General features: G+C 40.2%; 1 protein-coding gene across 1 annotated transcript in view; it reads right to left on the reverse strand.

The window, feature by feature from the left end:
* The window catches only part of LOC138981053 (pseudouridylate synthase 1 homolog), a 28,979-nt gene extending 19,359 nt beyond the window's left edge, over positions 1-9,620 (reverse strand). Inside the window, exons 1-8 of the mRNA XM_070353856.1 lie at positions 9,309-9,620; positions 7,666-7,737; positions 6,947-7,044; positions 6,180-6,273; positions 3,356-3,426; positions 2,477-2,541; positions 1,709-1,809; positions 880-907 (exon numbers count right to left, since the gene is read on the reverse strand). Coding sequence (XP_070209957.1) covers positions 880-907; positions 1,709-1,809; positions 2,477-2,541; positions 3,356-3,426; positions 6,180-6,273; positions 6,947-7,044; positions 7,666-7,737; positions 9,309-9,395 — 616 coding nt within the window. The 5' untranslated portion in view covers positions 9,396-9,620. The remainder of the gene's footprint in view (positions 1-879; positions 908-1,708; positions 1,810-2,476; positions 2,542-3,355; positions 3,427-6,179; positions 6,274-6,946; positions 7,045-7,665; positions 7,738-9,308) is intronic.
* Between the last annotated feature and the right edge of the window lie 9 nt (positions 9,621-9,629).

A 9,629-nucleotide genomic window follows, 5' to 3' on the forward strand; every position in this document is an offset into this window, starting at 1 on the left:
CTCTCTCTGAGTGTGTGTGTGTGTGTGTGTCTCTGAGTGTGTGTGTGTGTGTGTGTGTGTGTCTCTGTGTGTGTGTGCGTGTGTGTGTGTGTGTGTGTGTGTGTGTGTGTGTGTGTGTCTCTGAGTGTGTGTGTGTGTGTGTGTGTGTGTGTGTGTTTTGTTGTTGTTATACATCGCCATGATTACTTGCGATTAAGTCTACATAATTATTGGTAGTAGTAATGTTGTCCCGCTCACCCTTCTCCCTATCTCACCCTTCTCCCTATCTCACCCTCCTCCCTATCTCACCATTCTCCCTATCTCACCCTTCTCCCTATCTCACCCTTCTCCCTATCTCACCCTTCTCCCTATCTCACCATTCTCCCTATCTCACCCTTCTCCCTATCTCACCCTTCTCCCTATCTCACCCTTCTCCCTATCTCACCCTTCTCCCTATCTCACCCTCCTCCCTATCTCACCATTCTCCCTATCTCACCCTTCTCCCTATCTCACCCTTCTCCCTATCTCACCCTTCTCCCTATCTCACCATTCTCCCTATCTCACCATTCTCCCTATCTCACCCTTCTCCATATCTCACCCTTCTCCCTATCTCACCCTTCTCCCTATCTCACCCTTCTCCCTATCTCACCCTTCTCCCTATCTCACCCTTCTCCCTATCTCACCCTTCTCCCTATCTCACCCTTCTCCCTATCTGTCCATTTGTCTTTTGCTTTTTTCTCTGCACTTGTTGTCTTCAAGTTATATATTTTTGCTTCATACACAAGGGTTTAGTACAACATTTACTGAACAGTACTGAGGTATGGTATGAGGGTAGAATTAAAACAACTTATTTGGCATTCGTGGTTTGAACTATTGCGAGGGAAAAAAAAACATACATACCTGGCACTCTGTAGTCTTTTGTGATAAACTGTCAACAAAAAGTAAATACATTCAATCATCAAATAATCGAGAAGGTAGACAAAAAAGACAGAAAGGGAAGAAAGAAAGGGAGAAAGACACACTGAAAGAAAATCTACGCATTGCATCGACAGAAATATCTTCATTTTAATTTACTAAACAAGTTATTTGAAATACATGTACTGGAAATAAAATAGCCATCAGTGTAGGGCTGTCTTTGTCTTGGTGGGAACAGATTTCTTTTGCCTTGTACAATGTTGTTTCACAAGCAGTACATTGGCTTTTTAGACACAGGTTTATAGTTTATATGACCATTTTTTTCTGACACTTAGTATGCATTCAACATGCTTTAGAATTTGTTTGACTGGTTGTCATAACATCATAACAGTGACAGATTTCAGTGTTAGGATTTGTACAGATTAAATGAGAGGGGGGGTCGTTGTGAGGGGTTCCACTGAACTGATTAAATGAGAGGGGGGTCGTTGTGAGGGGTTCCACTGTACTGATTAAATGAGAGGGGGGTCGTTGTGAGGAGTTCCACTGTACTGATTAAATGAGAGGGGGGTCGTTGTGAGGAGTTCCACTGTACTGATTAAATGAGAGGGGGGTCGTTGTGAGGAGTTCCACTGTACTGATTAAATGAGAGGGGGGTCGTTGTGAGGGGTTCCACTGTACTGATTAAATGAGAGGGGGGCTGCCAGTTTCATGTTCTCATTGAGGCCTCAAACATTGTTTTCATTATGCATGTGAAATTGAAAGACAATAGAAGGAGCTGTATTTTGTGTCTCTATCCAGTAACAAACAGGCAAACCTTTTCAACAGGAGCAAAGGAGTAGGTAGGTAGCATGTATCTGTAGGTACGAGCTGTACAATGATTCTTGCTGTCAAACCCTCGGGTCGTGCGCATACAAGCTGTAACAAATCAAATCAAATCAAATCAAATCAAATCAAATCAAATCAAATCAAACAGAAGTCTAGGAATAAAGGAGAAACTACAAAAATAAAATATAATTCTAATCCAAACTGTCAAACTCACCAGAAACATTTATTTTGAAAACTGAGGGTCTACTCTTTAGTCTTAAACTTTAAATGAAAAAAGACAAGTACGCAAAAAGTTCAGTCATCCTTCTTTGGTAGTTTGCCTTAAGTGCAATAAACAATAACAATAACAATAACAACACTTTATTGTCCATTAAACTGTACCATAAAAATGGAACATTTTCTTCTTCAATGGTCTACAAATAAAGTCGACTCCGGTTAATCGGCCACTTTTGGGACTGACTGAACTAAGGCCGATTATCCGAAGTGGCCGATTAACCGAACATTTTAACACATAACTACGTATGAAGAAAAGATTCGGTCCCAGGGAAAATTGGCCGATTATCCGGAATTGGTCGATTATCCGGATGGCCGATTAACCGGAATTGACTGTACCTAAAATACACGAACAAAACTGATGAACAAAATGCACAAGGAAATAACTTCCAAATGGGTGAACGACTCAAGTCCTATCTACAATCTGTGTAAACAAACACACTAACTTGTTGTTGTAAGCAAGAAGCAAAGGGAGACTACTTACTGATGACCCTAATCTCTGGTGGCAGTTGTGCGTTGATCTTCTCCTCAACTGCATCTTCATACAACATGTGATTAAACAGAAGGACAAATTAAAATATATTTATAAGTAAAATTATCTGGGAGCTTGAAAAGGACGACAAACTAGCGAACCAAACAGAAAGGGTAGCTTGATATCTGGGAAAAATGGATGAAAGGAACTTCGATTATATGCATCTAGTATGCAATTCTCAAATTCAAGAAAAATTTAGAATACAGCCACGCTTCACACCACTTCAGGGCCTAGCATTGGAAAAAGTGATATCAGCTTACAAAGGCGGGGGTCTGGGGGCCGCAGAAGGTTTGGAGATTTTTTACCTAAAATGACCCCCCCCAAAGAAGATTGAGCAACTAAATTATGCCTTCACCAACAAGCAAAACACAGACAGAAAACAAGAAAACTGACAATCTTGTGTTATCTGGCCTAAAAGTGCCATTCCCACTTCCAGGAATACCTGGATTCTTTGTCACTGAATGGCTGACCACGTTCAACAATGTCGCTTTGAAACATTATTTCAAGTCTAGAGCCACAAAACACCGGCACAAAGCATGCTCGCGCGAGGCCAGAGGAAGTGCGTGCTCAAGCAAACTGTCAAACCGATTGAGAATTGAACCGAACGGCACACAAAACGAAAGCTGGGACTGTTTGGGTTTACCGTTTGGGAATAACAGGTTTTTGCATTTCGGCGTACACCAAATCGAGTTCCGCGTACTGGAGATGTTATTTCGGCGTAAAGTACGCCGAACGGCTTACAATGCTAGGCCCTGCACTTGAAATGATGAGAACTTGCATTCAGAACACACACACACACATACGCACAGATAAAAAACTACCATGCAACTTATCTTGAGGGAAATGACATTGCCAACAGCAGAAACATTTTTGTCTGTGCGAGCAGCCCTCTGAAATGACATCTGGGGAAAAAAGGAAAAAAAGAAATAATAAATGATACGCATACCCTTCAAAACAGAACAACAAAGAACAAAAGCAAAACAGAGAGAGAGAGAAAAAGAATACACAGTTCCACAAATTCATACTCAAAAAGGTTCCACAAGATTAGACTCAAATTCAGTGTTTACTTCGGTTGGCTCTATCAGGGAAGTCTTCAGAGCTGACAAAAATTAAAAGCATATCAAGAATTAGAGCACATAGTAAACACAATTGCAGCCGAATTTGCAAACTCAAGAGCACCCTTTCTCCTAATTGAAGGAAAGGAAAGGAAAGATTTATATACTCCTGTGAGGTTACCTTCATGGAAATTCGGGCTGCTTTCTCCCTGGGGAAAGCGAGCTGCCATACAGTAAACGGCGCTACCCAATTTTTAGTTTTTTTCCTGCATGCATGTAGTCATGTTTCCAAGCCCAGACACTTTCGCTGTGAACGTGGGGATCGAACCCACACCGATAGCGACAACCGACTACCAACTGAGCTATTTCCCTGATTCTGCAAAGACAAGTAAATTCCATGCACATCTGTAGTGTAACTTACTTTTAAGAACAACAAAACATCACATGCATACTATATGTATCAGACTTATTCCTCCTTAAGATCATACAAGATAAGGCGCACAGGGTAGGGACTGCATGTCGTGAAGGGGGCCACTGGTGCATTATAGTGCACACTCAACAAGAAGAAAAAATATTGTTTTTTTAACTTAAAGGAAAGAGTCCTCAGCTTTTTCTTCTTCCTCATCTCCGTTTATGGGCTGAACCTCACACGTTCACTCATGATTTTGCACGAGTGGATTTTTACGTGTATGACCGTTTTAACCCCGCCAGTCAGGCAGCATAATTATATGGGTCGTTCTACAAAGCTGTGTACCACTAGAGGGTCAAGACTTTAGAGTTAGATTGCGGAATGTTACCCTTGCTTCTCAACTGTTATAAGTATATCAGCTGACTGCAAACTGATCAGAGAGATAACGATAATAAAATCAAGGAGATCGTCTGGTTGGTTTGTGTTTTTCATGAAAGAAAACATAGAAAATGGCGTCAAAAATGGCGCCCGAATTGTGACTTACTTAGTGTTTGTTTTGTTTTATCCGTGTGGCTACCAATGAAATGCGACCATAAAACCACTGACATACATTCGTTGTGTTTTGTGCTAGTGTTGCATATATGCACTTGGTTGTTTGCCCCAGCAAATGTTTGAAGTGTGCATTTGGATCGGTCAAAAATAACGGTTTTCTGACATAACATTGGTTTCCCAAACCAACCGCGAACTACGCGAGCATGCCTATAACTCCTGTACACACGAATATGAGATTGTGTGTGTTATCAGCCAATACTGATGTGTTGTGAACGTGATAGAATGTGCGCCGTGTCAAATCGATACGATTTGACTGTGATTTTGCCTTTCGTGAGCCGCCACTAAGTTTCGTTTCCTTTTTTTCTGGTTACGATGGATTGTAAAAATTGACAATGTCACTAAGCAACGCATCAGATTTTTTGTTTCTTTTGTATCCGACGTTCTACGACATCGCTGAAAGGTATTTCCATTTAAAAAAATCATTAAGTTTTGGAACGTAGCAGGCGTGGAGCGTTTTATGTGCCGTTACCAACGAAGGACGAATGTTTTGTTACGTCGGAAACCTTTCACGACTCATCGCACTTAAAGTTAACATTTTTCACAAATTTGACATTTCAATCATTTTTGTGTGTGATAGACGTGCTCGGTGTCTCTTTGACAAGTCTTAGGCTATTGTCTGTAGTCTAGTCTTTTGCCAGTTGTAAGAGTTTAGCATAAAAACCGTTGGAGCTTTCATCAAAATTTGAACACACTGAACTAGTTTTTCTCTTTCTCAAAACAACAAAAATAAAGTTATCAGATCTAATTCTGTTGCAAAATAGAGACATGGAAATCCTGCGTTTGTGAAGCTAATTTGTTTGCTGGTTGGGATAAACAGAAGAATTCCCTGCCTGCATGGTAACACTTAGATTATACATCCAGAAGACTTGACTGGGCTGCATGGTAATAGTTAGCTATACATCCGGAAGACTTGACTGGACTGCATGGTAATACTTAGCTTATACATCCGGAAGACTTGACTGGGTGAACCAAGCACCCAATTGTAGTTGCATCAGATATCAAATTCATTTCACTAGCATATAGCACCCTCTACCCCTGTGGAATGAGCTCTAAATGTGAAGCAAATAAAGCTTGTTACTTTATACTATGGCTTTTTGTTATCTGCCTTGTGTGCTTGGATCCCATGTTACGTTAAACATGTGTGATGTTACACAACTTTCCGACCACCCCTCGTACCCAAAAAAGCATTAACTTATCTTTTGTTTAGCATGGCATCGTGGCATATGTCTATATCTTTCACAAAAACCATAAAAACAACTTATTCAGACACTTTCAAATTTCACAATGCATGTCACACTTTTCGTACACAGCTTTATGGAATGACCCATATATATGCCGATTTCGGGGGAACCATGCTGGGTATTTTCATGTTTCTGTAACCCACCGAACTCTGGCATGGATTACAGGATCTTTTCTGAACCACTTGGTCTTGTGCACACAAACGGGTATAAGGCACTAGCAGGTCTGCACATAAGTTGACCTGGGAGATCGAACAAAATCTCCACCCTTGACTAACCAGGCATCCGCGGCCGATGTCTTATCCACTACACCACTGTGCCCGTCCTCAATGCAAACAAACCTTGGAAGGTGTCTCAGAATGTTCCTCTGTTATGAGTCCAGCAGCCAGAAGTGCTTTGATCAGCTCACTCTCAATGGTCTTGAAGTTGCCGTTTCTATGATGAAAACGTGAAAACACAGTAAAGCTTACCTCTCAAATAAATACAAGGTCAATTTTATACCAATTTCATTTACCAGATCTCACAGGAAAATTTGGTCCTTATTTTCTTTTTCTGGTTGCAATATTCAAAAATGTTAATAATACATTTTTATTTGATTAATATTATACTTACCCAACTCACTGTCAACAGATCAACTTTTTAATCCTATAATTATAAATCACTCAAAAGAATGATAAAAAAAATTGAATGCTTGGCATATTTCAGCAATGTTTACAAATCTTTACTTGTTGATTATAAAATTCAATCATTTTATTTCAACCTAAGAAAACCAGGGTTACGAAAAACGTTAGTTTGCTTGCCAGTGGCAACTGAAAAATCTGACAGAAGACCTCAAAGTTAACCCTTCTGCATGCTTGTTCAACAAACATAAATTTGACATTTTACCCCGTTCCGTGCTAAAGTCCAGTCAAAGGATGAGTAAAAATCCTGGCAGACTTGTGACTTCTGCTGACTGAATATTTTGGCCAAGTTCAACATTTTTGTTTTTGCTCAATTTCAGCACCCCTGAAGACAATTTGTACTTTTCAGATGTGTCCACTAAAAAAGCCAAAAGAAACAAGAAGCAGCACATATATATACATATACTGTATACAGCTAGTGTACCCACTTTTGAATCTGTATTCCATAGTACCCTGCACCACAGTAGGCCAGCAGCAGGGCAACTTTGCGCTTCCTGTCGGCCCGACCCTGCATTGGGGCAGCAGCCTTTGATAAAAAGAAAAAAGTTAGTACAGTCGAACCTGTGTAAAGAGACCACAAAAGGGATTGAGCAAAAGTGGCCTCTTTAGGCAGCTGATTTATATATAGTCGTAAAAACTGCCGGGGATCCTTACGGGTGATTTTAATGGGCTGGTGGTCTTTTTGGACAGGTGGTCTTGAGGGCAGGTTCAACTGTATAACTGAGTATGAATAATGATAGTATGATTCTATAAAATACAAAACAGACAAACAAAATCGAAAAATGTACAACTTTAGGATATCCTACAGTTTCACTGTCAAAACTGTTGTTTTTGATTTACAACAGTACGTACCTATCAAATATAAGAACACTCAATATATGTCACACTTACTGGAAATTAATTACAGGAATCAAAAATTATCCATTCTCAAGTAGAAGAAAATTACTCAAAGTCAAACACAAAATGTTGATGTGGAAAACGTTTGATGCCATTGCAAATAATAATTAAATCCTTTCCAAGAAAAAAGAACTTACAGGCGAAACAAACTTGTAAATACTGTTTAAACTAAGAGTCACTAAGACTTAGTTAGTAAGAGTCTTAATTTCCTTTTGTTCTTTTTCTTGGTTTGATGAAATAAATTACAAACCTCAAACTTTGCCTTTTTTACAGCTGCTCCATCAGTTACCTTCTCCTCTAGCAACCTTTTCTCTCCAGTCACCTGAAAATACATTCATGACCTTGTGAAACCTATCTACAATATAAGTACAAAATGTCAAACTATAATTGTGGCTCTTTAATTCAGAAGTTCAGCTTGGAAATTTGTTCAGATGAACTGCAGTGATCGCGCTAGGTATTTTTCAAACCGGTATGACGTCATGAGCTGGCTACAAGGCTCTCACGAAAATCGGTAAGCTTGCCAAGGCAACCAGTAAAAGACAAACAATGACTTACAATACATTAAATCAATGTCAGTGATATGCGGACGTTCCCCCCCCCCCCCCCCCCCTCAAAGCAACTGTCGCACAACTTGACAGTGACACATCAGCAGCCGCTGTGAGAGAGAGAGAGAGAGAGAGAGAGAGAGAGAGAGAGAGAGAGAGAGAGAGAGAGAGAGAGAGAGAGAGAGAGAGAGACTTCCGAAATAAAATAGGAAAGCAAATAGTAATCACGCAACTGGAAGACTTACTCACTAGTTACTTACTGTTACAGTTTCACTTTCGCCTAGTCTTTGTTGTCAAAAAGTTTTCACGCGCAGAGCCAACAGCATTTCTATGACTTAGCGATTTTTGAATGGTCTTCGAGAGATGAATGTTGAAAATTTCGACAACCTCTTGTGTAACCATTTTTTTTACGTGTTTTTTTGCAGTCTTCACAAAACATGAGAAAGTTCTCCCCCTCCCCCTCTGTCCGCAACCACAGAAACTCTTTGCACCATTTTTCCTGAAATCGTTTGACAGTGGAAGATGCCGATGTTGGTTTCTTTGCCGCCGCTTGAGACTCGGGCTCTGCAGATGTACTAGGCCGTGAAGTACTTTCACTTTCAGTTCCTTCATTCAAAAGCCTTTTCTCACCTCTTGGGGGTAGAAAAGACAGTAAAGATCGTTGCTTCTTCATCGCAATCGACTCGCCTCACAATAATCAACTGTATGTAGACAAAGATCTAAGCTGGTGTGAGTACGTGATTTCCCGGTATGATGCTATGTCGGCTATAGTTAGACGCCGTCCCTTATAACATAAACTGAAAGATTTTACGATGGACTGGGAACCGAAAGAAATGGTGCGAAAAGTATGATGTCTGATTTTTGACGTCATGTTTGACACCTTGACATCAAGTGTCATCAATGGAGACATAATCGCAACATTGTAGCGCTGTCACAACAAGCCATCCAAATCTCTCTCTCTCTCTCTCTCTCTCTCTCTCTCTCTCTCTCTCTCTCTCTCTCTCTCTCTCTCTCGTACTGACAAACGATTTTTGTAATTACTACTTTTTTTTTTACCGGTCAAACCAAATAACAATCGGTACGTCTGACCGACATCCACTTTTTTTTCCGGTATTGGCGAATCTTAACCGGTAAAATACCGGAAACTCAGTTACCGGTAAACGCGATCCCTGGAACTGGGAATATTACTGAACTTCTTTTTGTTTGTTTTTTGAATCCACACTTTCATTGACTTGAAAACTTCTGTAAATAAAATGTTTGAACTTGTTTCACTTAAATATAAACAAGAGAAAGCAACAGGGAGAGAGAAAGAGAGAGAGAGAGAGAGAGAGAGAGAGAGAGTAGTTACGTCATTAGCTGCAAGTTGTGTGGTTGTTTCTGCCATTGTGTATCGCTTTAGTTTTCCAACCACAACAGACAGGACTCTCCTCAGCATCAGTCTCCTGTTCTGTTGTAATGTAATTATTGTATGATATTCTTTAGCTCTGTGTGTTACTTTTCTATAAATCTGAAATTATTTTCAAACGATAAAACGTGACAACTAGCAGACTGCTTTAATGCGCGCAATTAAGCGTCCACAATGATAAAGAAGTGGAAAAGAAACTGTCACAGGCTTGCGTGTTGTATGGGCGCAGCCATGCTTGATTTGTAGAAGAAAGAGTAACGACCC

Source organism: Littorina saxatilis, linkage group LG12 (assembly GCF_037325665.1).
Source record: "Littorina saxatilis isolate snail1 linkage group LG12, US_GU_Lsax_2.0, whole genome shotgun sequence".
NCBI classification, from domain to species: domain Eukaryota; kingdom Metazoa; phylum Mollusca; class Gastropoda; order Littorinimorpha; family Littorinidae; genus Littorina; species Littorina saxatilis.